This window comes from Anoplophora glabripennis, unplaced genomic scaffold (genome assembly GCF_000390285.2).
Source record: "Anoplophora glabripennis isolate ALB-LARVAE unplaced genomic scaffold, Agla_2.0 scaffold116, whole genome shotgun sequence".
Lineage (NCBI taxonomy): Eukaryota > Metazoa > Arthropoda > Insecta > Coleoptera > Cerambycidae > Anoplophora > Anoplophora glabripennis.
In genome coordinates, this window is record NW_019416290.1 from 647,559 (window position 1) to 673,567 (window position 26,009).

At 39.7% G+C, this 26,009-nt stretch overlaps 4 protein-coding genes and 1 pseudogene across 4 annotated transcripts in view; 2 read left to right on the plus strand and 3 right to left on the minus strand.

Annotated features, from left to right (window-relative positions):
- LOC108906544 overlaps nt 1-18,786 on the plus strand; it is an 87,186-nt gene extending 68,400 nt beyond the window's left edge. Inside the window, exons 5-8 of the mRNA XM_018709855.2 lie at nt 15,880-16,216; nt 16,348-16,738; nt 16,794-17,068; nt 17,173-18,786. Coding sequence (XP_018565371.1) covers nt 15,880-16,216; nt 16,348-16,738; nt 16,794-17,068; nt 17,173-17,703 — 1,534 coding nt within the window. The 3' untranslated portion in view covers nt 17,704-18,786. The remainder of the gene's footprint in view (nt 1-15,879; nt 16,217-16,347; nt 16,739-16,793; nt 17,069-17,172) is intronic.
- Nucleotides 18,787-19,361: 575 nt separating this feature from the next.
- On the plus strand, nt 19,362-21,266 carry LOC108906521 (protein farnesyltransferase/geranylgeranyltransferase type-1 subunit alpha). The gene is made up of 5 exons (XM_018709800.1): nt 19,362-19,544; nt 19,882-20,005; nt 20,059-20,289; nt 20,510-20,710; nt 20,767-21,266. The coding sequence occupies exons 1-5, from the start codon at nt 19,409-19,411 to the stop codon at nt 21,071-21,073; spliced, it is 999 nt and encodes a 332-aa protein (XP_018565316.1). The 5' UTR covers nt 19,362-19,408; the 3' UTR covers nt 21,074-21,266.
- Nucleotides 21,267-23,069: 1,803 nt separating this feature from the next.
- On the minus strand, nt 23,070-24,457 carry LOC108906516 (programmed cell death protein 7). Its single transcript, XM_018709796.1, has 4 exons — nt 23,877-24,457; nt 23,635-23,821; nt 23,322-23,568; nt 23,070-23,255 (listed from the first exon to the last, which is right to left on the minus strand). Exons 1-4 carry the CDS (start codon nt 24,441-24,443, stop codon nt 23,132-23,134), a joined length of 1,125 nt encoding a protein of 374 aa, XP_018565312.1. The 5' UTR covers nt 24,444-24,457; the 3' UTR covers nt 23,070-23,131.
- Nucleotides 24,458-24,494: 37 nt separating this feature from the next.
- LOC108906517 (tubulin-specific chaperone A) lies at nt 24,495-25,002 on the minus strand. Its single transcript, XM_018709797.2, has one exon. The coding sequence runs from the start codon at nt 24,868-24,870 to the stop codon at nt 24,517-24,519; it is 354 nt and encodes a 117-aa protein (XP_018565313.1). The 5' UTR covers nt 24,871-25,002; the 3' UTR covers nt 24,495-24,516.
- Nucleotides 25,003-25,194: 192 nt separating this feature from the next.
- On the minus strand, nt 25,195-25,883 carry LOC111691327 (annotated as a pseudogene).
- Between the last annotated feature and the right edge of the window lie 126 nt (nt 25,884-26,009).

The following is a 26,009-nucleotide window of genomic DNA, read 5'->3' on the forward strand; positions in this document are numbered from 1 at the left end:
TCTGAGAGTCACTTTTCGCTAAAATTGATGGTTTTCCCTGCAAAGTGAAAAAACTGTTTTCCTCACTTATTTGTTTAAATAGAAAAGTTAGCCAATAAAAGTTTTTGACTCACGAGACGAGTCTTGTATTATGTTCCTTTAGACAATTTTACAATAATCTCGCGGATAGGACTTTTTTCGAGTAAAAATTTAATTTGCTTGCTCTAGCTGAGCATATGGCCTCGGGGAGACACAACAGCAGCAGAACAGAACGTCCGGCATACCTTTCCAGCCATAACTCTTCGAATTACGACTGCCTACATCCATAAATGTCCATCACATACCATCGACCGGGACGACCCCGCGCCCAAAGGGCAGTGAATAAATTTCAATTTCGTTTACCAGCTGACGATTACTATTATTGCAATTTGTGGCCTGCCTTACACGTCGTAAATCATTCTAAATGGGAATTATCGCGCCGAGTTATTGATATAAATCTTCCGGGGTGCACCTTGGTTCGGATTCGGTGCCCAGGTGATGCATCGCCGTGCGATGAGTCGTTATTTACGACGGTTATTACGGCCCACGGCGGAACAATACAAATTGTTTATTATTTAACATACAGAAGACTGTCATTAGCTAGCTGCGGAGTTTATTCACGTCCGAACGCAACGAGGACGGGCAATGGGCAGTGCGTGATGCTCCAAGTTGAATATGCGAAGCAATTTTCTCCTTGTTTGTTCAATACATCCATAGAGATCCCATATTTGCGCCTTCGTAGAGTCTTGAAACGAATGCAGGTTATTGCATACCATCAAAACTTTAAATTGTAAGGTTATATACAAGTTTTTTTACTATAAAATGTAAAGTTGTAAAAAAATAATACAGAAACGTAACTACCGGGAAAAAATCAGTGTGACCAGAACTGGAGGAAGTTAACTCATGCGCAAAATCATTTGAAAGTACATAGTCCAGACGGTATCTGTTTCAAAAAGTCCATTTACATGGTTGTAACGTCATTGTATTTTGTTATAATTCGTTCATATCTCGTTCTACCATCTCTGCTACTAGCAAAAGAAGACCTTACCTCTACTACCAGCTGTTCGAGAAGTTCTGAATTACATCCACGTTGTTTATGTGACCATATAGAATAGTAAAGTGGAAATATAGTGCCATATATCATATTATTTGTCATCTAAACCAGCCAGAAGTCATTATGACACAAATACAGTGTATCTTACATTCAATACGTGATAGTATAGATCAAAATATAGTTAAATACAACACGGGTTCTAAATTTGACCGTTTTGAGTTGAATGAAAAAATTGAGTTTTCCCCTTTTGGTAGACTTTCGTGTTTATTTTTATGGTACAATACCCATTTATTTATCCACGGCTTTGTTGTCGGCTATTTCCTCGTTTCGAAAACAAAGTTCGAGTGAGGTAATTTACGCTCCTCGAGACTACGTCGATAATAGCTCGACTTATTGCTTGTAGCCGGTAATGCAAGATTAATATACACATCGGAGCTGTTTGGATAAGACAAATATGGAGTGGGTCGACGCTTAAGAGCGCTCCGGCCAGTTCCTGGTCTGGGTTTTTATCCATACGAGTCGTGGTTAGGTTCGAGAGATTCTTTACCCCTTGTATAATTTTTCAACAGCGACCAATAAAAAAAATTGTAAAATTCGCATTTTTTCTTTAGTTTTATTTTTGTAACCTACTTTATTTTGATGTTCATTGAAATAATTTAAAAAATACGTAACATAACCTACCTTTTCTCATAATAAGTAATTTTACGCCATCTTTTATCTGTATAGTTCTCGTTAAAAGGATACGGTTTGCGTAAGTATATATCACACTCGACTTTCTCTAAGCATTTGGGAAACACAAATCATTAAGCCATTGCCGCCACGCGTGAGATTGAAAAATGTGGTTTTTAAGACGATTTACTGGGCTTTTATATTGGCTTTTATTGTAAGTTCGCGGTCGACAATTTAGCGCCCATTTTCGGCCAAATGGACCCTCTAGGTTTGGAAGTTTATTTCCCGACAGAGAAAATAAACAGGGGGACAGAAAACGTGATAATTTTAAAAGAAAAACTGTCACACGCTTCCACAGCAGCATAGTACAGCGATTCAAAGACCTGGCTGATTGTAATATCTCTTGTTTCAAAGCATATAGCGAACATAGCGATCTGTGAGTTTGCGGTTGTTTCTAATACGTTTAACGAACATAAGGACCGCACAGCGTTCTGCGTGATCCTAATATTGGCTGTTTTTAAGTATATAGCACACGTAGCGAATACAACTGACATAGAACGCTATGTAGCGAACATAGCTACTATAAAACTTTATGTAGCTGTAATATTGGCTGTTTTTCGTACATACTGAAAATAGCTAGCATAGCGCTTTACACCTTGGGCTGTTTTCAACGTCTATAGACACATAGACACTTAGCGAACATAGCGCTCTGTAAAGTCGCAATATTGGCTGTTTTTAACGTAAATTATGAATGTAGCTGATTATATGCGCTTGTTTTTAATTTATATATCGAACTTTATATAGCGCTTTGCAGGGTTGTTTTTAACGTATCTAGCGAACATAGCTATAGGTGGTTGTAATATGAGCTGTTTTTAACATACATAGCTAAGGTATCGCTTTGCAAGGTAGCTGTACAACCNAACCGATTTTGATGAAATTTGGTGTGATGATTCTACATAACATGAAGTTTTCTTGAGCCAAGTATGAAGGCCCTATACCCAACTTAAAGACCCCAAAAATATTCCCTAAAAAGTAATGTTTTTAACCCCATTTTTGGCGATTTTTTCGATTTTTACAATAATAATCATGATTCATTCGATTTGTAACTAGTCATATTTGTAAAACATTTAATTACAAACATTTTTTTCCTCTTCCATTTTTGCCTAAAATCAAATCTTTTCAAAGGTACATAATTAAATAGGGAGAAAAATATGACATTTTTCGAACTTTTTTAACATATTCTGCCGCCAAAAGTTAAGCCCACTTTTTTTTAAATTTTTATCTCCAGATTTTGAGAGAACAAGAAATTTTACATGTTTGAGATGATATTTTTTCAATTTCAAGATCATATGAAGGCCACATTCCTCTTTGGAACTTTCCATGTTGGTATCTCATCAGGGTAGCAAGATGTCGGAAAAATGACCTCTATAAAATGGTTGAGTCATTAGGAACCACCATCTGTTGACCTTGGATTTGATCTCGAAGGCCATGTTTCCACAGACACATTCCCTTTCGAGGCAATGTCACCATCTCCAGCATATTCTGAGATAGCAGACCAAATAAGACCAAATTCTCGATTGTCGTTGCCATTTTTGTCATCAAGATCATGACCTTTAACTTCAAATCCAAGTGGTGCTCCCCATGATCCAAACAACTTTTGTATAAGTCATTTTCACGAAAGCTCGTTGTCCTGAAAAAACAAAGATTACTTGATTACCATTAAAATTTCTGACAGCAAAATATATACCCAGAGAATAATTGTCATTTGAGAAACTGGAGACACTTCTTATACTTACTGATTATTTATTAAAACAAGTAACGTCATTGTATTTTGTTATAATTCGTTCATATCTCGTTCTACCATCTTTGCTACTAGCAAAAGAAGGCCTTATCTCTACTACCAGCTGTTCGAGAAGTTCTGAATTACATCCACGTTGTTTATGTGACCCTATAGAATAGTAAAGTGGAAATATAGTGCCATATATCATATTATTTGTCATCTAAACCAGCCAGAAGTCATTATGACACAAATACAGTGTATCTTACATTCAATACGTGATAATATAGATCAAAATATAGTTAAATACGTTTTGAGTTGAATGAAAAAATTGAGTTTTCCCCTTTTGGTAGACTTTCGTGTTTATTTTTATGGTACAATACCCATTTATTTATCCACGGCTTTGTTGTCGGCTATTTCCTCGTTTCGAAAACAAAGTTCGAGTGAGGTAATTTACGCTCCTCGAGACTACGTCGATAATAGCTCGACTTATTGCTTGTAGCCGGTAATGCAAGATTAATATACACATCGGAGCTGTTTGGATAAGACAAATATGGAGTGGGTCGACGCTTAAGAGCGCTCCGGCCAGTTCCTGGTCTGGGTTTTTATCCATACGAGTCGTAGTTAGGTTCGAGAGATTCTTTACCCCTTGTATCATTTTTCAACAGCGACCAATACAAAAAAAATTGTAAAAACTATTATTCGCATTTTTTTCTTTAGTTTTATTGTTGTAACATACTTTATTTTGATGTTCATTGAAATAATTTAAAAAATACGTAACATAACCTACCTTTTCTCATAATAAGTAATTTTACGCCATCTTTTATCTGTAGTCCTCGTTAAAAGGATACGGTTTGCGTAAGTATATATCACACTCGACTTTCTCTAAGCATTTGGGAAACACAAATCATTAAGCCATTGCCGCCACGCGTGAGATTGAAAAATGTGGTTTTTAAGATGATTTACTGGGCTTTTATATTGGCTTTTATTGTAAGTTCGCGGTCGACAATTTAGCGCCCATTTTCGGCCAAATGGACCCTCTAGGTTTGGAAGTTTATTTCCCGACAGAGAAAATAAACAGGGGGACAGAAAACGTGATAATTTTAAAAGAAAAACTGTCACACGCTTCCACAGCAGCATAGTACAGCGATTCAAAGACCTGGCTGATTGTAATATCTCTTGTTTCAAAGCATATAGCGAACATAGCGATCTGTGAGTTTGCGGTTGTTTCTAATACGTTTAACGAACATAAGGACCGCACAGCGTTCTGCGTGATCCTAATATTGGCTGTTTTTAAGTATATAGCACACGTAGCGAATACAACTGACATAGAACGCTATGTAGCGAACATAGCTACTATAAAACTTTATGTAGCTGTAATATTGGCTGTTTTTCGTACATACTGAAAATAGCTAGCATAGCGCTTTACACCTTGGGCTGTTTTCAACGTCTATAGACACATAGACACTTAGCGAACATAGCGCTCTGTAAAGTCGCAATATTGGCTGTTTTTAACGTAAATTATGAATGTAGCTGATTATATGCGCTTGTTTTTAATTTATATATCGAACTTTATATAGCGCTTTGCAGGGTTGTTTTTAACGTATCTAGCGAACATAGCTATAGGTGGTTGTAATATGAGCTGTTTTTAACATACATAGCTAAGGTATCGCTTTGCAAGGTAGCTGTACAACCTGCATTTCAGCGTACATAGCTTTCTAAAGTCGAAATATTGGCTGTTTTAAAGTATATAGCGCACGTAACGAACACAACTGGCATAGTAGTCTATGTTGCGAACATAGCTAACATAACAGTCAATGTAGCTGTAATATTTGATGTTTTTCGTACATATTGAAAATAGCTAGCATAACGGTTTATATCTTGGGCTGTTTTCAACGTCTATAGAAACTTAGCGAACATAGCACTCTGTAAAGTCGCAATATTGGCTGTTTTTAACGTATTTTATGAATGTAACTGGTTATATGTGCCTGTTTTTAATTTACATATCGAACATAGCTATATGTGGTTGTAATATGAGCTGCTTATAACGTACTATGTGGTCGAAATTCTTTTGTATTACGAACATAGCTAACGGTCTATGTAACTGTTTTTTAACGTACATAGCTAGCATAGCTAGGGTATCGCTTTGCAAGGCAGCTATACAACCTGCGTTTTAGCGTACATAGCCTTCTGTAAAATCGAAATATTGGCTGTTTTAAAGTATATAACGCACGTAACGAACACAACTGGCATAGTAGGCTATGTTGCGAACATAGCTAACATGTAATGTATGTAGCTGTACGTTTTTCGTACATATTAAAAATAGCTAGCATAGCGTTTTTCATCTTGGGTTGTTTTCAACGTCGTAGAGACTTAGCGAACATAGCGTTCTATAAAGTAGCAATATTGGCTGTTTTTAACGTATATAGCGAACATAGCAAGGCAGCGTTTTAACGTATAGCGCAATCGACTGATATAACGTGTATATCGTACGTCGCTACCAAGGCCCTCTCCGCGTTGTCGTATTATTGGCAGCATTACTACGGCTACAAACGCTATAAAAACATACCCCCGTAAATCGCCGGGCCCGAGCTGTTGACAAACACCGAATCCGGCGAACCAACAAGGCGTATATCGCGATTTCACTTAGTGGCAATTAGAAGGAGGCCGGTCGCTATCGGGCGCGATCAGGTGACGCCGTCGTGGAATTTACGTCCCGGGGAGGGGCGGCGGGGGTCGACCTAGCAGGACGCCGCAGCGATAATTGCCAAAGTTGGGGACGGTCGGGTCCTTCGCGGCTTCCTGGGTCCCGGCCGAGGAAGCAGATCGAGATTTACTGGCGGGATTAATATGTGCGGATATCGGACCGATCTGACTCTTGCGGTCCGGGAAGATTAATGGTCGACCGGGGGTTCATAATTATCGCAGAACAAGGCGTAATAAGGTTTCTTTGTCGAAAGGGAAGCGTGAATGTGGGGGCGGGGTTGTGAAATGGACAAGTGTCGTGGAGAAATGATTTTAATCGTTTGATAATCCTCTGATGAAGGTGGGAATACAAGACTTTTTTTAAATTGTTCGAATAAAGTCAATACCTTTCAAAGTAAGGAAAAAAACCTTATTAAAACATATTTGCGCCTATTTTCCCTTGGTCTATGTGAAAAATACGCTGTTTATATCTGTCCTGAACGAGAGGCTGAACCAAGCCTCTACCAGCGTATCTATAAAAGGCGATGTGCAATTAGTATAAACCAGCAAACTCCATAACTATTTTATATCACTAAAACTCGAATCGCAGTGCAGTCGAGTAGTAAACCTTTGGACAGTGACCTCGGCAACGGGGACGAGATTTTTACGATTTCGACCAGTCTTATGACACGAAAGAATTTTTTACAGTATTTTCACACGAAGATGTACAATACGTTAATATGGTTGCATTATGTTGCTTCTGGGGACCCGATTGTGTTTCAAGGCATTGTTTTAAGTGGAAATGGGAGCTGCGTGACCCATGTTGCTCTGTATTTTTTTAAGACCCTCCGAGAATTCAACAATTTCCAATGAAGTCCTCTATGTGCTTTATATTACGAAGAAAATTAAAACCTCAACTACCTCAAGGGTCAAAACTAGGGCCGCCTCCTTCAGCCATTTACTCTAACGATATTTAGAAGTGTCGTTATTCTCACGTGACACATTTCAATTCTAAATTAAACTACACCTAAAGACTTAAACGCGTACGAAATTCTTTCGTCGGCCGTTCGACGATGGATGTATCTGCGGAGACGACTAAAAAAAAAGTTTGTTGCTCCTTTGCGGAAGTAGTTAGGAGTGGACATGTACGCACAAGGCTGTTTCACCTCTATCAAGAATCTATCGGCCGGTACAAAGTGCCTATCAATCTTGCAGTACGCCGCGTTTTACATACGATAACCATCATCGTAGAACTATATTAAAATAACAGTTAATATAGTTAGTCAGGTTTATTGCATAATGTCACATAACGATAAATCAGCGACGGCTCTTCAGCGCAGCTGACAGCCGTGTTATTGGCTTCAAAGGACTCTTATAATGCCACAGCCATTTGTTACACCTATTGCCGACTTGGGTAATTTAATATAATTGCCTTCGGACTAATATAACATATATGACATGTTAATAAACAGCGCGGTACCTACTAATGCGGTAGCTGAAAGCGAACGCGTCTCCGAGCTGTCGTCGAACGTGTTTTAATTCGATTCGACAAAAGCGGAATATCGAAAAAATATTTTTGGCTACCGCAAGGGTCAGTACTAGGGCCACTTCGTATTGTAGCTCGTATTAATGACAATTTAGCTAAGATTTGGTTGCACAGCACAACAGTGAAATCAAATTTGATAAAGGGAAATTTATAGACATTCGATTTTCGAGATAATCAACTTTTTCTTTTTATAAACGTCACATTGACGTTTTATTTGTATTGCAATCACTGTTAATCTTTGATTTAGTAGAAACTGTAAACAATGAGTTCAAAACATTGTCAAACATTTTCAAATTACATCTAACTGCCTCAAGGGTCAAAACTAGGCACACCTCTTCTAGCTCTTTGCGTTAACGATAATTAAATAGACTGTTCCTACGTAATATATTTGAATTCTGCACTATCCAGAATGGTGATCGATTGTTTTTAAGCAGTCTGGATTGTTTCTCTAGACTGCAACCGTAGATCCCCATATTTTGGAAGGTCAGCAATCGTTACACGACGCCATTTTTCAACACCGCAACGCAAGAACTGACCGCACCACGTCGAAAAATGAGGGCCCATCTCCACGTACGTGTACTTAACATCAATTAAACCAGTTGTTGTTTCCGCGAAGCATCTGACGGCAAAAACCGGCCTTGGTACGCACGTAGTGGAGCTGCGCTCTTCCTTAGGAAGATATGATTTGTGAAATTACTACCGGGTTACAATTACAGACTGCAGCGGACTGATTGATGAGGCCCCCGACTTGATTGGCTACTGGTTGTGATTGATACGCTTCGGTTATTAATTTAGAGGAAGGCCGATGGATCTTCCAATGGGGTAATTGGCGGCATAGAAGTAATATACAAAACAAAAAAAAGACGTGTACAGTTCAAGCGCTCGGGGATAATGCATCTGTTGGGTGTGTTTCCGTTTCGATGGAATCCGAGCTAGGCGGAGGTCATGTTTGTGATGAGGACATTTCAGTTGTACTAATGATAAACGACCAGTATCTACGGCAACAAAGCGATTATATCTCGTACTTGACCGGAAGACAGAAACGAAATTTGACGCCAGCTAGGTCATGTATTAGTAGACGAAATTGCAATGGCCCCAAGTGGGTGCCTTGTGTAACTCTAAGAAAACCAACTTCCAAAGAGTGAATTCTACTAATGACTTAACATTCTTAGCCTTAGCTAGGAATCTTTGACCCGCCCTTGTTGTTCTCGGGCTAGGTTCTATGCCTGCTAATAGATTGCTGTTATAGAATTATTTGCGATAACAGCTCCAGCGTAGAACCTCGTGTAACTCCGGAAGTTCCAACGCCGACTAATGTGCGTTAAGTACCACCGCCGTCTAGAATTATTCTGCGGAACTAATGGGACGGTTGACAAACTGTCGCGATTATATTCGATCGGCGTTAACGTGTGTATTACAAATTCCAGCAGCATCAGTTCAAAATGAGTGGTCTCGTACTTCACGGAACAGCTCATCCGAAAATAATGCACAGGCTCCATTAAAGTAATCTCCGTTGTCTGAGAACGCATTACATGTAATTACCTTGTCCGCAGAACGCATTCGTCGTCGCCATTCCCATATCTGCATTACCGGACTAATTTCGTCGCGACGCGGCGGCTCGGCATCTCAGGGAGACAAAGTGCTTTCTGACGATTAAGATGTCCACTGGTTGCTTCACATTCAAGCGGGTATTAAGCGGTTTGATTGGCGATATTTACGAAATAAGTTAGAAGAAATGAACAATGACGGTAGTCTTCGCTATAAATACTTGCTGAAAATTGTATTGTACGTATAAAATGGTAAAAGTACATAAATTATTACAGAAAATCACAACTAAATCGTGGAGCTCGATTACGGACTGACTAAACCGCTAGTAATGACATCACTACGTCATGACGCGATAGACGTGTGGCTTTGTAGTATGGATTGCATGCCTAAAAACGCTGCGTTAATTATCGGTAATTGCACCTCATCAAAATGTTAATCCTGACTGTGGATTATGCATATATATGCCGACGGCGTTCGGTCGACCAAACAATTAATCGGTTAATTACAGAGTTTTTTGCTTGCAGGTGGTAGAAAATCGCCTACGCTCGAAAACATGTGGTAAAGTACATTCATAGATTTAAGAGAACGACTATCTCATCACCAGGTCTTAAAACAAGCAGAAGTTATATTTTGTTTATTTGTTTGTTTGTGTATTTCTGTTTATTGTCAGTTTGTTTTTTCATTTGTTTATTTCCAAACTTTAAATTCATAATTATTCCTAAAATTTGTTCCCCTTTATTAGCATTTTTAAAGGGATTTCGAGGTTTTGGAGATCATCAGTAACAATAAGAAGTACTGTGAGTAGAAATATTTGACATTTAAATATTTAAAAACGTTTGTATTCACAAGAGCGCATATGTATGAACTTCCTATTAGGATGCTGTGCATATTACAAGAATAACAGACTTATTTATGCATGCGTATATTAATTATTTTGTTACTAACGTCTTATGTTATATATTTACTGTTATCTGACTGGTATCTTGACTGATATCAAGATTTTTATCGTGAAATATGTGAGAAGGATGTGTTGCGTACGCGTGTGAAAGGATGATGCGATTGCGGGCGATCTCGACGCCTACACAGCGGACACAGGTAATGCTTGTGTTTATATGATGAGCACTGATCAAGAGAAATTCTTACCTTTATTGCCGTATGCGTAGAGTACGTTTTTTTAGGTGTTAAAAGGTCTCAACACTAATTTTTTTGTTAACTTTCTTATTTAAATTGGTATATATATATATATATTATAAGGAAAATACTTATTTCAATTCAGAACAAAAATGTTTATTCCCAATTTTCTCCAAGATAAGACAACAAACAAAACTTTTTGTTTTCTTTCAATTTTTTTTTGTTTATGGAAAAACCTTGAAAGAGGAAACACTTTTCCTACCTGCAACTAGTGTAATCAATAGTCGACAGTACTGTACCGATTTTCATTTGAATCGGATGAACCATTTTAGAATTATTTAATTACTATTATGCTTAATAATTTTTTCACCCCACTTCTGAATCTTCCCACAAGTACTCCAACAGTTTTACTTAACAACAAAGTGGAACACTCTCTAAAACCTTTTCTACTTCCTCATGCATTAATCCAAATCGATTAAATTATTCAATTAATTAGCTGAAACGACGAAGTTTTTACGACCGAGGGTAATAAATAATCCTACAGTCCTCCAGCGGATCCTCATTAGACGGTTACAAAATGCAAGAACGATCCAATGCACACACATACACTCGTACGTCGCTAATGACGTTACTTTGCTCAACAGGCAATTTAAATTCGTTTCTAATTGTATTGTTTCTTCGACTTTGCTTGATCAGTGGGCCGGGTAATTCTTTCTTCACTTCAGTCTCGAGAAGAGCTCGTTCGAATCGTCAGAAAGGGAAAATGTAATTCTGACTGATTGTGAAATCAAAAGTTGGCTGTTGTATTAACACTACGTAGATGTCTCAAAAACTAAGAGCAAATCGACAGTGCGTGTGTGCGTAAACACTGACTGCCGATTTGTGTCTTTACGTTGATATTACTGTCTTTTCTGTAAGGCTTTATACGCTTGTTTCCCATTTACCTGCGCTTGATGCGAAATGGGAATTCCATTTAGTCCCACTTCTTAAAAGTTTCTGCTGGCGATGGTTCTTCTCGATTTACCTTGCTACCTAGCACGANCTTTTCTGTAAGGCTTTATACGCTTGTTTCCCATTTACCTGCGCCTGATGCGAAATGGGAATTCCATTTATTCCCACTTCTTAAATGTTTCTGCTGGGGATGGCTCTTCTCGATTTACCTTGCTACCTAGAAGGAATGTCTCGCTTATAACCGAATCATCGCCCTGTATGTAAACCGCAGCTTTCCAGCAGCAAAAAAAAACAGTCGAATCCACAGTGAAACAAGCCGCAAAAACCCACAAACACAGCTGAAGATTTCATCTTCCGCTACCATTCCTGCGACTGAGTCTGACGAGAAAAAACTGATACCTCATCGCACAAACCGACCCGTTGCGGGCTAGTTTAGCCACACAAATAATTGATTCGACGTTTTTTCGCGTCGATTTACGCAACGCTTCTAATGGAGTACGTGCTGACAACGCGGTCGAGACGGTTCTTCTTGGAATTTCCAGTTTAAGGAGGTATTTCGGGTTTACTCAAATGCACAGATGTACTTGAAATTTATAAAGCGTATTACCCAGTGCTCCCTCTGTGTATCATATTTTTTTGAAATTTTTTTTGAATCTAGATTTTGAGACATTGTTGTTGAAAGTTGTTCATTTTAACATAGGTTTATATGGCTAAGATGGACGGTGGGGCTCTTTTTTGGCCATAACTGAGAAAAAAATGTAGAAATTGTGAAACAAAACTTTTCCATAGATAGTACACAGTAGGTTTTTATGTAAAACTAATGTAAGTTTTGAACATAGTACAGGCTGTATTAATTAGAAACAAAAACCAATAATTGCATTTCTGTCTGACTTGAGGATTAATGTGGCAACGTCGCAATCAGCTGACAGCAAGGAGGGAATACATTTGAAAGACTTGATAAAAACGAAATTGATTTCAAACATTTAATTTTTCCTAAATCCCATGTACATTGTTATCAACAATAAATTATCCACAACAGATGATTTTTGTAATGTTTTTAAAAAACTAGATTAATTAAAAAAGACTAGGAAGCTGTGATATATTTATTGGAATAAAAAATACTGTTGATAAATCCTTTTAATATATTTAATGGTTTATAAAAACATCGTAATCATTACCCAGCAATAAGTTTTCTTTACTTGATTAATATAATTAGTAATACTTGAGATAAAAGCATTTGTACCGAATAACAAAGGAACATAAATATTTCTCAGCAAACTTTATATCTAAAAAATTAGTTATAGTTGCAAAACTTTTGTAACATTACTAAAATAGAGATTAAAAACACGAACAGTGAGTAATAATGTAATTTCTATCACAGAACCTTCAAAATTGCATCCAACATTTCGACTTGGACGAGCGATGGGCGCGAGTGTCATTTCATTTCTTTAGAACTAAATTAACATAATTCTCGTTGTTTTACCAGTTTACATGATTTACGGATTTTAAATAAAGGATACAAATCTTCGCGAGAATAATACGATATATTTGCTTTATGTAATAATTATATTGTACTTAGTTTACACACAATACATTTTTGAACGCGTACGCATCTTTACCCGAATTTGACGCGCAATATCTCCGATGTCCGAGGTCTGTAGGTTCGCAGTGTGTACAACTGTTAGCCAATTATTAGCACTGTTGCCACATCATCATAGACTTTATGCGTTCATTAAATATAATTTAAAACTACTTAAATATATTTTTATGTTGTTAATTAGTCAATATGCATGCTATGTGCATATGAGTCGATTTCTTTGCTATGTAGATAATGTTTATAGCAAATAAATTCAATAGAATTTAATTTTTTCAAATTGGCAGCGGGCTTTAGTCCCATAAGAAAAGCATAGGACCCTCCCTGCGCTCCTCACTTCCCTCGGACCCCGATACACCTCCTTAATCCAAGGATTTCAGATATAGGTGAATTAGCCTAAATCTGCCTATTTTGAGTCAACGAATCTGCGATCTTCCATTGTACACAATGTATACAATGGAGATATATAATTTTATCGTTGATAGCAACACAGAAAGTCGTACTGTTACAGTTTTATAAGAAAACGCACGCTCCTAATAGAAAAATAACTTGTTTCTTTAAACTGAAACAAAAGTGACTTACTAAATCTGCTGATAAGCCTTTATCGTCTGCCTCTGTTGACGAAAACTACGAGAGTCAAAGTACCTACCAGCCTTCTACCTCCGGAAGAAATGAAAACACCGGTCACGCTGCTAATCTGTTGTGTAAATCTTAATATTGTCAGCTCGGTCGGGAGGGCTCCTGGTAACCGCTCGGTGCATATACAACCGATACGCTATTGAAACGCCATTTAAATTGGACGATTGTGCGATATGAGACGAGTGCAACGCCTAACCTTTTTCCCCGGATGGACATCGAATACATAACGCGGTAGGCCGCGGTCGCTTCCCTAATTGTGCCGGCTTTAATTTGGAATATAATGGACGAGATCTAGATAGCGCCGAACAATGAGCAATAATTTGTTGCAATATTCCGATCTAGGAGGCGCTGTCGGGCTGATTTAAGGAGAGCGCCCGCGAAAGGAGCGTCCAGCTGACTTCATTAAAAAAAATCAACGAGGTTTCCGGTTTAGACAAAGCTTACATAAATCAGAACAAAAGGGGCCCCAAAACAGATCCTTGTTCCACTTAATCCACGCGGATGCAAAATCAACGATTAGTGAATGATTCTCTTGCACTTTTAACTTTTTAATCTAATTAAAACCAACATATTACTCGCGTAGTCAAATATCTCGGCGCAAATTTGAGAAAGCGTCGATTTTTTCAGAGATAATCACCCGCGAAGCTCTCAGTGTGCTATTAACGACGCATGCGGCCAATTCTCGCCCTTTTCGTTAATAATCCGGTGTCGCCCCAAGGTTCAATTACATTCCTCATCACGGCAGACTACCGTACTGCGTATAGCGCAGCCGTTCCCACAATAGTTATAATTGCGTCCGAGACGACGCGTGCCACTGTAATCAGCAAGATTCCTATCGCCTGTTACCGTAAGATACCTTATGAAAAAGTCATTATCTCGTATTCTTTGCAGGCTGAGAAAAGAACGATTATTACGATGTGCGAGGTAATTGTGAATAAATTATCATGCGAACCGTACAACGCTTCAGACTCTCTAACTAACGTAACTTTTTCAAACACGGCTTTAATTTTCATCGAAACAATACCAAACACTCGCGGCACCTAACTAGTTTAAGAAAACGACTACTACAACTAGAATTCCGTGTCATTTACCAGATCCCGATCTATCCGACTCAATCCGGGATCCCGACATTAGCGAGTCATTGCCATAAGCAAACGGTGTTCGATGTTATTAGATTATCGACGACGTGACTAGCAGTTGGATGCCGCCTCTGTGGGGCTCGTCATCGTCGGGTAATTGTGACACGCCGGCACCGCTTTGCATCTCAAACAACCCAGCCACCCAGATGTTTCCCGCACGCCAATACGTCGCAGCGATACAGCGAATACAACGTTGAAACTCCCGATTGCACACGCCGAAATCTAGTTTACCCGTTAAGACGAATTAATTGAAGGTATGGCACGTAATGACGTCACACCTCGATATTCTCGCGCCAGATTTAAAATATATTTCACTTATTTTATCGGTACGCCGCTGTACCGAGCAAGAATGTGCTCTTCTTACGTCGGCCAGCACTACATCTCTCTGTTAAATAGACCGTGGTTCGCCTTTTTGCCAATTCGTCGTTTGATTACTAACAATGAGGCACTTAGATAGACGTATTAACTATGTATTACGTCCGATCGAGATCGCCGCTGATGGAAAGGTGTGTTTATTATTTTCATTGCTACGTTTTATTGTTGCATTATCTGATGTTAACCTGGAAAAAACGGCCGGTAGTTTTATTTATTTATTACCAGAACTGGCTGCATTAAAACAATGGCTGGACCTGCCGCGCAACTTGTTTATTTTCTAAGACGCGACGACTCCGGAGAGAGATTTATTATTACAGGTTGCGAGACACAGCAGAAGGCTTCGAGATATAGCAGTCGGCCGATAATAGCGATAATGGCGATAAATAGTAATGGATAGTTATAATTAAATGTATCTCCAATCAGCAACTTGCTCACTGGCATCCAGCTGAAGTGGATATTGTTTGCTTCGGGGTTTCTTTAAGATCATGAAATAAGTAAAATATGGTCAAGTCTTTGAACAGACAGAAAATTCTCCTGCCAATATATGCCATGATTTATTATTATTATATAAAAAAAAAGAAACGAGATTCGAAAAAGTAATATTAACTTGGCCCCTTTAAAAAACGGCGCGCCGCCGCTGCCCCACCATATGATAGGCGCGGCCTGCTAGATCAAATAGATTACCGAGCGACGTTGAGAGATCGCATCGTTCGCCGCGAACATAAAAATAATTGTTATTTTATGCGATTGCAGGTCTGCCAACTACAACAATGAGACGGGCAACTGCGAGCTGTCCAGCATGGACCGCATCACTCTGGCTGGCAGCAACGCCTTCCAGCCGGCCAGCGGCTTCGACTACATCGAGAACAACTGCATCGAGGAGCCCACCAAGCTGTGCGAATTCAAAAAACTGAACGGCAGGATCCTGAAGACGGTCGACTCGGTGTACCAAGACGTCGGCTCCCTGGACGAATGCAAGGAGCTGTGCCTCAACTCCCCCTACCGCTGTCACTCGTACGACTATGGGGACACCGGCGAGATGGTCTGCAGGCTCAGCCATCACTCCAGGGCTACCCTTGCTGACATCCAAGTTAGTATACGCCAAGTTCTACATATATACACGTACATATAAAACTGTTTGCTTTATTGTATCGCCTGATTGTAACCCAGACCACTGTGTACACTGATATAAACAACTTCAACAATCCTATAACAATCCAGGACCCCTATCTGGAAGTTCCCGAAGCAGCCACCTACGAACTGAGCTCGTGCTACAACGTCAGCATCGACTGTCGCTCAGGAGACATGGTAGCTCGCATCCAGACCTCCAGACTCTTCGACGGGAAGATCTACGCCAAGGGCAGCCCCAACTCTTGCGTGCGCGACGTCAACAGCAGCCTGGAATTCGAGCTGAGCATGGCCTACGACGATCTAGAATGCAACGTGAGGAAAAACGGTTTGGGAAGGTACATCAACGACGTAGTCATCCAACACCACGACAAAATCGTCACCAGCAGCGACCTGGGTCTTGCCATCACCTGCCAGTATGATCTGACCAACAAGAGCGTCACCAACGAGGTGGATTTGGGGGTTCACGGCGACATCCAACCAGGTAAGATCGACCATTACAAACCGATTATGTTATTAAAGCGTCTATTCCTCTTCAGCTATCTCAGAAGAAGTTACTGTGGATTCGCCTAACGTCGCTATGAAGATAACGGACAGAAATGGGGAAGACATCATGCAGACTGCTGAGGTTGGAGACCCGCTGGCCCTTAAGTTCGAAATCATGGATAAAAACAGTCCCTACGAGATATTCGTAAGGGAACTAGTTGCCATGGATGGTGTGGACTCCAGCGAAATCGTTCTCATCGATTCAGACGGTTGTCCCACTGACCATTTCATCATGGGCCCCATCTACAAATCCGCTGATTCTGGAAAGGTATGTGGTTTTAAAAAAATGCTAAACTTAATCCTCCAGCATCCTCCAATTGTATGGTCAAAACTCACTGAAAGCCTGTATCATTGTATCAACTTCCATTCCAGGTGCTGCTCTCCCACTTCGACGCCTTTAAGTTCCCCTCGTCGGAAGTGGTCCAGTTCCGAGCCCTGGTGACCCCCTGCATGCCCACGTGTGAGCCAGTCCAGTGCGACCAGGAAGAACCTACCGGAGAACTGCGCTCCGTCATCTCCTACGGTAAGAGGAGGAGGCGCCGTTCCACCGCAGGCCACGACGACATGCTCCTCGTCCAGTCCATCCAAATCACCGACAAATTCGGCTTCGAAAGGGACGCCAACAAGACGTCGTCTATCGGCAGCGAAGCCATGTTCCTCCCCAACGACGGACTCTGCATCAACGTGGGCGGCCTCATAGTGGCCGCCACCGTCTTCCTGTCGTCTCAGCTGGCCATAATCGCAGCATGGACCTTCATCTGGCAGAGGAGGAGGCTCAGCAGCAAACTATCGCACGACGGGATGTCCGTCAGCGTCAGCCTGCCCTCCCAGTTGAGTTCTGGCCGCACCGACAGCCTCTGCAAGCTCTACGATGGCGGCTACGCCCATTCCCGTCGATTCTAGGCCGTCTAGTTCGCAATTGTTTCACGTCGTATGTCGGAAAACACCGCGGGTGATGTATGTTTTCACGGAGGAACTTTCGTCAATGGAAAATCGTTTACCCGTATCAGAAACAGGCATATCAACAAATCACTGCACAAAATTGAAAGGGAATTTGGAAACGAGCAAACGTTCCGGTATCTTCCATGTGTGAATGTACCTCGGGTGCAATAATTGTCATAAAAAAAATGCCAGTTCCAGTTTCGGATTGCTGGGTATACACAACGGTTATTAGAGCCCAGTATTCTTCTTCCTTCTATAATCGTACTTAAACTGCATACCGTACTGTATTATCCTTAATAATGTATGATCGTAACTTTGAATACTCGTTAAGATATTGAAGCAAATAGGCTTAAGATAACGTCTGATACTACTCCGCCTCAACCACTTTATTAAGCGTAACGCAAATTCAGCTTTTTTTTGGTTCAGGTTGTTTATTCAATATAACTCGATGCAACCGTAAGGTTTATAATTAGGATCGATTTACAGATGTCGTCACTTACTCAACGCCACTATACCACGATTACAACATTCTACTGTGACTGTTGCCAAAATCAATTCGTGCCCAGCGCGCGCTCTGTTACGTTTCTCGTGAGTTAAAATTTCCATCAGCGCGAATTTGTCTCGTCAATTCAAATCATCCCCAGTACAAAATATCGAATCGATTTCAATGCCGCGACCTCTATAAATTGAGTACACACCAACTCGTCGAGAGATGCGTGTTAGATTTAGGTTTGGCGCCGGACATTTCAGGATCCAAGGACGATCTAGCGCGAATGCGACTGTGAGTTTAACAATTAGAGCTAAAGTTGTGTGAGTGTTTATTTAACTGCTTGTCCTTGCGTCCTAAATGTCGGCAGGTAGCTTTGCCGCGCCGAAATACGCGCTACTTTACGCACGGTTATCTGCGCCGCAAGCGCCTGAGCATAACTATAACAAATACCATATAATTTTTTAGACAATTTATAATTTTACATATAAATGTATACTGTAAGTTATTCTATGCTGATGTATTCAGTGATGAAGTAAAATATCGAAATATATAGCTCATAATATGACAAATAAACGCTGTATTTTATTTTCCTTGCCCAGTTCCATCATGACGACAGTTAAAACGCACTGAAATCAGTATATAAGTTACTTCAGGAAAGAAATGAGACTGTACAGAAAATACACTACTCTGAATAAAATCTATGTTCTTCGTTAAAAGAATTATCGGAATTTGTAAACTGCGATAAAGTTTTGTCTCCTGGGATCTTAAGTTGGTAGTGTCCCTCTACCGAAAAAGAGATGAACTACATTAGGAACGAAGTTCGAGTTCAGGGTGTGTGTGATTCGAAGGATTGATATGTTCAATGGTACGAATAACGCATCACTAATACAAAAATTCCTCCCCCCGTTAGGGACACTCCAGAATAATATGTATTCTACAACTAAAATATTTAAAGCTATGAAAGTAGCGTTTTGCAAGATATACAAGTTTACCATTTAAAAACAATGACCAAATATCAGTGTAAATGCTGAGAACCAGTGAACCAAATTTACAGGAAGATCCGATTTTGAAAACAGGAACATTTGAAAAAGTGGCAGCACTGACACAATATGACAGTTCGTGATAGGACTGATAGACGACAAAGGAGGGTGGTGGTGGATTGTTTATTTCTAAAAAATGAGTGATTACAGCAGTGATGAAAATGAAAGCGAAATTGTTTTATACAGAAACAGAAAGGAATGGCGAGATGTTACTCCTGTACCCCAAGACGATGGTGAAGATCCTGTAGTATCTATTGCCTACACAGAAGCTTGTAAGTTAACCTAACTTTTGTAATTTTATTTCGAATTGGTAATAAAATTTAAACAAACCCCCTTCTAGCTCTGCTGTTTCACTAAATATGAAGTCTTTGATAAATTTAAAAGGTATTGAAAGAATACTGGTACATTTTAATAAACTAGCTGAATAAATCAATATCAGAATTTCCATGACGAATCATCCTGATTAGATCAGTGATATTTATTAGTTCGTTTCTAGTGACTTGTGTTAAATCAGCTCGGCAGTGTATGCTTCCTACAGGCAACTGTTTGAAACGTGTTTAAAAAAATACTAAATATGTTCCACTTTTTCCCAAATATTTTGTTCGACAGATGAAGACTGCTTTGACTACTTCCGGGCCGTTCTGAAGAACAAGGAAATATCCGAGAGGGCTTTGGAGATAACCAAAACAGCGTCGTTCTTCAACCCGGCCAACTACACGGTATGGCAATATAGGTACGGAAAACACCAAACTTCTATTACCTAACCTCAAAAACTGGGCTTTTCAGGCGCGAGATCCTCAAAGGACTCAACAAGGACCTGCACGAGGAACTCGACTTGATCCAGAAGGTGATACTGAAACAGTCGAAGAATTACCAGGTGTGGCACCACCGCAAGGTACTCATCGAGTGGCTGCAGGATCCGTCGAAGGAGAAATTTTTGACCGAGTCGGTTCTGGCAAAGGACGCCAAGAACTACCACGCCTGGCAACACCGGCAGTGGGTCATAAAAACGTTCAAGTAAGTCGTTTAGTAGGTACTTTAAAAAAAAAAAGTAAAGCTGCGGACAATAAAAAGTTTCCGAGTTATTTTTTACGAGTCATTTTTTAAAGAAAGGTAAAAACAGCTTTAACAGGTTCAAATAGCGAAAATTTCAGTGTTCCGGTACTGTGGGTTGGCGAATTTTTATCGTCCGCGGCTGTACGTGCCGACAGAAATGAAAAACGACCGCAACTTTTAGCCTTTACGACGGGGAATTGGAATATATAGACACGCTACTAGCGGACGACGTTAGGAACAATTCAGCGTGGAACCAAAGATATTTCGTCGTAAATAACACGACGGGCTTCACGGACGAGGTGCTCGACCGCGAGATAGACTACACCCTATTCAACATCAAAGCGGTTACGGAAAACGAGAGCGCCTGGAACTACTTGAGGGGGTACGTGAAACTTTTAACTTTTTCGACGATTTCGCTGCAATTTTCCTCTTCCCTAGGCTCCTCCTTCACGACAAAGGGGGCCTGAGCAAGAACGAGAAGGTGACGGAGTTCTGCGAGGAGCTGTACAAGTCCGGCAACCGTTCCCCCTTCCTCCTGGCCGTCCTGGTGGACATGTGCTACGAACAGGTGAACGAGGGCGGGGGAGACTCGGTTTACACCTTGGAGAGGGCCAGGGGGCTGTGCGACGATCTGGCGGCGAAGTTCGACACCGTCCGGGCCAAGTACTGGTATTACATGCTGGAGACTATAGAGAAAAAGTCGCAGGAGGGGTCGGAGGCCGGCGGGGCCTCCAGCTCGAATTAATTATTTGTTCGGGTGTCGCCATGTCGCGGAAATTGCATTCCAGGTAATCGTTGGCGGTTTTGTTGAGGAGGAACTTTTTTTTTAGTTAAATGCTGTATGTGGGGCGGGGGACGGGCTCTTTACAAAGTTTACTTTTTATATACTTAGAACGGCAGAATTATTAGTAAAAATATGGTGGATTTATAAAAAATGTTTTTTTAATGCACATTTTCATTTGCATGAATTTTTTAAAAATAAAAAAATTTTTGTTTTGATTTTTCATTTCTTTTCTCACATTTTTAGAAGGATAACTGTTTTTTTTTTCAGTTTTTCACTTTAATTAATATTCCCCATTTAATACTTGCTTAAAAAATTACGTTATATTTAAAATATCCCAATTTTCACTATTTCTTCTGAGCGAGGCGAGTAATTCTGGTTAAATTGTGAATTTTTTCAAAATGTGTGTTAATTCTGAAAATAAAGTTAAAAAAATAAAAAAAATGATTCAAGATATTGCTGAATATCTGTTTTCATATTAAAAAAAATACTTTAAAAGAAATATGTAACTCGTTCCTTTGAGACGGACATGTTCCGTCCGAAACGTTCTCCACGCTTCGTAACATATATTGAGTATATGTGTACCTTTTTTGAGCTGTATGCTTTTTTGGTGTATTACGATATTTGTAAATGATCACAGTTCTCAGAATTAAAGTATGTTCGACTGGAAATTGAGTTTTTTCTTTCACCGCTAAAGATTTCAACTAAACAAGGCCTTAAAAGAAACAGGGCGTATTTGTGGAGTTCAGACAACCAGAGGAACAACGCACTGTATTTTATGTTGCAAAAAAATTCTATGACGACTATGCATGCAACGAAATTAACACTATATTGTTATACGTTGCAAAATAATGTACAAATCAAACCTCAAAACACTTCAAACGAACTAAAACCTATTCAGATTGTACAAAAAATGGTTCCATAGTTTGAATTTTCGAACAGAGTGAGCTGAAATAACAGAATTATGCAAAACAAAAGCATAATCGATTATAGTCTTCCATATTTAACTTGTAATGATTCAGCTTATGTCATAATGAGAGACTTTGTAGAATTAAACAGAGAGAGCGCAAACAATGGACAAACTATTATTTCATAAGTTACCAGGAATAAAACGCTATGTTTGGTTCGAAAGGAAACATTTTTAATAAATTCTTATTACACTTTGCTCCATATGACTCCAACACGCCGTACATGACATCCTTGTTTATTTTCTTGCTACAGTTTAGCAAGCTTGGTTTTCGAGCTAGAAAAAATTGTTGGAATTACATTTTGAAGATATGGTGTTAACTGCATTCTTTTATCACACCTGAAACAGCTCCAATATCCGTTTTAAACACAATTTTGCTTCGCACACGCACAAAACCACAAAAAAATATCAAAAGTTTTTAATTTTCACCGAATAGCCGTGCACTTTGTTGAATAATTTCGCGTTTCATTTGTTTGAATGTTGCGAGTTGCCAGGCTTGCCGGTAGAGGGCGCATCCCCTGACGCTTTTATACCGCGAACTTTTTGAAATCGGGGAAACTTAAAATGCTTGCAAACAATTAATTTGAAGAAATATGCAAACAGATTCACCATACATTATATTTTAGGCTGCAAGATAGAGGAAAGTGGCTCTGGGCTAACATCTTTGAAATTTTGCTGTGATAGTTCTGATGGCGTGGATCAAGAGTCAATAGGTATAAAGTCAGTCCTTTGTTTTGGACTTACGACCCCTGACAGTTACGCAACCAGATTAACAGTGTATTGTATTTTAGGTTGCAAAATAATTCTATAAAAGAAATACAAATACACTTTTAATACCATTTCGTACTGCGTAGTGACTTTCTAAATCAATGTATTTAAACTAGTACTGCATACCACATTGCACAAACTATAAAAAAAAATTGTAGCACCTCAAAACTCAAAAAAAACTGCAAATTCACTATCAATCTCTTTATTTCACAATAAAACACTTGGTTATTGCAAAGAACGTATTTATTGTTTCATTTTAAAAAAAAAGAGGCATAAAAAGTTAACAATCAATCAAGCGTTAAATATTTGGTCCAATTTTCAGAAGCGGCGGCATCGGGAAGGGCCCAGCCGAACGGTATTTTAGAACCCATCTCGTTCGAGGGCGAAACCAAAAACGTGTCCCAGCTTTTCCTACAACGAAACAAAAAAATATTACTCGTCCGGTACAGAAAAGACGGAGATTACTCTGCCGCTCACCGAATAGCTATAAAAGTTTCCGTGTCCCTCTCGGCAGCGGTAAGAGCCCAATAACTTTGATTCTCCTGCGGGATGACCTGCCTGAGCCCGAAAAAAATCCGGTACCACTCTCCGAGGAGCTTGCGCTCCTTGGCCAAGCGGGCCGTCTTGGAATCCTCGCTGGCGGTCTTCTCGATCATCAGTCGCAGGCCGTGCTCCTCGATCGTGTACGTTTTCATCGAGGATTCCCACATTCGTATCAACTTTTCTGCGAACATATATTCGGTTAAAATTTTTTTGTTCGATACATTTGTCTGTAAAACTCGTAAATTACCTGTTATAACATTAAACGCCTGTCGATCCTCCAAGGACACCCGCTCGCCCCTCTGGCCAGCTATCTGGTCCCGAACGGACCTCAACTTGGTCAAGCTAGAAACGAGAGACAACTGTTTCCGAGCGTCAGACTTTTTCTTCGTGACCTCGGCCAAGACACAATCCGCGTCTTTCTGCATGTCCTCTTCCTGCGTAAAACTACAAATTTCACGAATACGCTTTAAAAAAATAAACGTTACTTACCATTTTGGCTTTTTCCACCTCTTCCTTCATACCCCTCAACCACTCGTCAATGCTCTTGTGCAGTTTGCTCCTGTTCTCGTACTTCTCGCTAAGTTTTTGCTTCCAGAACCCCTTTTTTTTCTTCTCTCTCAGACGTTTTTTCTTCCTTTTATCCACGGCCCGTTTCAAAGCGAAAATCGCTTCGTTGTTCTCGAATTTAGACATCAGTCTCGTGAACTGGTCTTTTATCACACCGATCTCGACAGTTTTTTGCTTCCATTCCGTCGTGGACATGCTAGCCACGTTGTCCTGTAAATTTTGTTGGGTTTCTGCGAGTTTATCGAGCAGCCCGAGGCACTCCTTCAGTGACTTCTGGGCGTCGTTAATAGATAGGTTGTTACCTTTGTTAATTTTTACTTTCGGGATTGGTCTGTAAACGCAGTTTTGCTGCAGCCACGAGTCGATCCACAGTTCGTCGTTACTTTGACTGTACAATGTCTCGAAAACGTTAGTCCTTGGGTCAGTACCGAGAGGCACTTCAGTGTTAGGCGAGCGTACAGAAAAGTTCTTGTATTTGAGAAAATTCATGATTAAAAAAAGGATTATAACTAAATTTATAAGTTTAAATAGTTAATTGTTTGTTAATACGATTCGAAAGCACTTAACACATATGCACTTCACCAGCTTTCGGCAACTGCTGTTTAGCTTCTTCCAACACTTTCTTAGCAGCTAAGTAGTCCTCGGTATCTTTTAAGTCTTGTTCAGTATCAAGTATGCCCTTTAAATCGTCGTAAGCTGTCAAAAGTCTTCTTTGGCAATCTGGAACCATCATCAAACTTTCGGTTAGCACTTCCTCTTGCTTGCGAATCTCGTATTCGTCTCGCCCGTCTTTCTTCAACTTCTCAATACGGATTTTCTGTTGTTCTGCCTCGCGTTCGTATACGGTCTTTTCCTTGGCTAACCTTCTCACTACACCTGTTTTTATTTTAATCGTTCTGAAGCGTGGATCTGCCATTGCACGGATTTCTACTAGAAAAGGAGATTTTGTGGTGTTAAACCTTTAAAAAACATGGGCCAAAATGTCTTTACACTTTTCAGATCTTTGGCATTTTTTTAAAATAAACCAGACCAACAAAATGTCCCTCACAAAAATAATTTAGTAACACAGAACATAGTCATAGAACAGAACAGACTCATTGATGTTCACCGTTGTCGTTTGTCAAACGAAGAAGGCTAATGATTGGCCATAAATAAGAAACTTAATATAATTGGCCATAAATTAAAAATGTAATATGATTGGCTATTGTGACTTACTTTCATAAACCAATAAAATTCGAGATACTTCAAAAATCTTTTACTATCACATTAATATTAAACAAATGCATAAATTGAAAAATGTGGGTAAATAACATTTAACACAATTCAGCTATCGGTAACTGTGCTTTAGCTTCCTCTAAGGCCCTATGGGCTGCCAGATAGTCTTCCGTTTCCTTCAAATCTTGTTCCACCTCCAGAATATTCCTCAACTCCTCGAAAGCAGCGAGAAGTTTTCTCTGGCAATCTGGTACCATCATGTAACTCTCGTTTAACACTTCCTCTTGTTTGCGAATTTCGTACTCGTCTTTACCGTCCTTCTTGAATTTCTCTACGCGGATTTTTTGTTGTTCTGCCTCACGTTCGTACACGGTCTTCTCCTTTGCTAACCTCTTGACAACACCTGTTTTTATTTTGATAGTTCTGATGCGTGGATCTGCCATCGTACAATGTTTTGAAATTTATTTCACCACTAATGAGCAAGCAAACCAAAACGAGTCGTCTATTGATTCCACCGACTTCTTTTATGAATGAAAATGAAAACAAGGGGCCGAGATTATCGAGTGACTCATATGATTGCTTTTACACGACACATCAAATATATCAAACACTCAAATTAAGTGGTTTTTCAAGGACACAAGGGATTAGTGGTAAATCATCAGTTTTAAAGTATTGTATTATAATCAGGGCCCGAGAACTTATACTTGAAAATATGGGGACACTGGGAACCACGTGACTTGAGATGGATATACAAGTTGGGAAAAGAGTCTATAGATGTCGCCACAAAGATTTTGTAGAATAAATTTTGACAATTGCAATTATGAATCATTTCATGTCATT

Coding starts and splice junctions, on each gene's coding strand:
- LOC108906521 (XM_018709800.1), top strand. CDS start 19,409: ATGAGTGATTACAGCAGTGATGAAAATGAAAGCGAAATTGTTTTATAC. Junction 20,290..20,509: donor TGGGTCATAAAAACGTTCAA/GTAAGTCGTTTA, acceptor CGCAACTTTTAG/CCTTTACGACGGGGAATTGG. Junction 20,711..20,766: donor GCCTGGAACTACTTGAGGGG/GTACGTGAAACT, acceptor CCTCTTCCCTAG/GCTCCTCCTTCACGACAAAG.
- LOC108906516 (XM_018709796.1), bottom strand. CDS start 24,443: ATGAATTTTCTCAAATACAAGAACTTTTCTGTACGCTCGCCTAACACT. Junction 23,569..23,634: donor GGCGTTTAATGTTATAACAG/GTAATTTACGAG, acceptor ATATGTTCGCAG/AAAAGTTGATACGAATGTGG. Junction 23,256..23,321: donor GAAACTTTTATAGCTATTCG/GTGAGCGGCAGA, acceptor GTTTCGTTGTAG/GAAAAGCTGGGACACGTTTT.
- LOC108906517 (XM_018709797.2), bottom strand. CDS start 24,870: ATGGCAGATCCACGCTTCAGAACGATTAAAATAAAAACAGGTGTAGTG.